The sequence below is a fragment of the Meleagris gallopavo genome, unplaced genomic scaffold (assembly GCF_000146605.3).
Source record: "Meleagris gallopavo isolate NT-WF06-2002-E0010 breed Aviagen turkey brand Nicholas breeding stock unplaced genomic scaffold, Turkey_5.1 ChrUn_random_7180001881030, whole genome shotgun sequence".
NCBI classification, from domain to species: domain Eukaryota; kingdom Metazoa; phylum Chordata; class Aves; order Galliformes; family Phasianidae; genus Meleagris; species Meleagris gallopavo.
Genome location: NW_011145219.1, coordinates 1 through 1,046, shown reverse-complemented (window position 1 = coordinate 1,046; position 1,046 = coordinate 1). Strand labels below are relative to the sequence as shown.

At 71.4% G+C, this 1,046-nt stretch overlaps 1 protein-coding gene across 1 annotated transcript; it reads left to right on the top strand.

The window, feature by feature from the left end:
- Nucleotides 1-9: 9 nt before the first annotated feature.
- Nucleotides 10-1,040, top strand: LOC104916289 (amyloid-beta A4 precursor protein-binding family B member 1-like; the record flags this gene model as incomplete). Its single annotated transcript, XM_010727335.3, has 5 exons — nucleotides 10-150; nucleotides 243-327; nucleotides 474-557; nucleotides 668-783; nucleotides 860-1,040. Coding segments are annotated over exons 1-5 (544 nt in total), but the record flags the coding sequence as incomplete, so codon positions are not given.
- Between the last annotated feature and the right edge of the window lie 6 nt (nucleotides 1,041-1,046).

Below are 1,046 nucleotides of genomic sequence, written 5' to 3'. Positions count from 1 at the left end.
GGGGGGCCCCGAGTGTAGGCAGCCCTTCCCTGCAGGGACTTCGCCTACGTGGCGCGGGACCAGCTGACGCAGATGCTCAAGTGCCACGTCTTCCGCTGCGAGGCCCCTGCCAAGGACATCGCCACCAGCCTGCACGAGGTCTGCTCCCAGGTGAGCCCCAACCTGCTGCCCCTACCGTGGGGATGGAGGTTGGGGCTGCGGTGCGATGGGGCCACGGGGCCGCGGCCCCCTGCTCCCCCCAGATCATGGTGGAACGGCGAAGTGCCCGGGCGCTGGCTAACGGCCTCTCCGTGGACGCCTCCAGGATGGTGGAGATCCCCTTCCAGGGTGCGGTGCAGTGGGGGCCTGGGGGGCTCAGGGCGGGTGGGTACGCGGGGCAGGAGCCGTGGGCAGGCTGGACGGGGGCCGCTGGGAACGGGGGGAGCGGGGGGGGGGCAGATGATGCACGCGGTGACTTTGTGCCGTGCCCGCAGTGGAGTTCCCGGCGCCCAAAAGCGAGGTGGTGCAGAAGTTCCCCGTCTGCTACCTGGGCTGCGTCCCCGTCGCCAAACCCGTGGGTGAGCCCTGGGGCGGGACAGAGGCAGGGTTGGGGTGTCCCGAAGGCGCGCCCGGGCTGGGGAGCGGGGTCCTCCCGCACCCCCCCGAGCCCTCCGTGTGCCCGTCCCAGGCATGGACGTCATCAACGCGGCGCTGGAGGCGGCGTTGGCCACCGGCAGCAAAGAGCACTGGACGCCCATTGTGGTCAACGTGGCGCCCGCCACCCTCACCATCACCCACGAGCAGGTGCGGTGGCCGCGTTCCCATCCCCGCTCCCGTCCCCGTCCCCGTGCCGTCCCCAACCCCGGTGCCGTGCCTGCAGACGGAGGCGGTGCTGTGCGAATGCCGCGTGCGGTTCCTCTCCTTCATGGGTGTGGGCAGAGACGTGCGCTCCTTCGCTTTCATCATGGCCAGCGCGCCCGGCGCGTTCCGCTGCCACATGGTGTGGTGCGAGCCCAACGCGGCGGGGCTGAGCGAAGCCCTGCAGGCCGCTTGCATGGTGAGTTGCC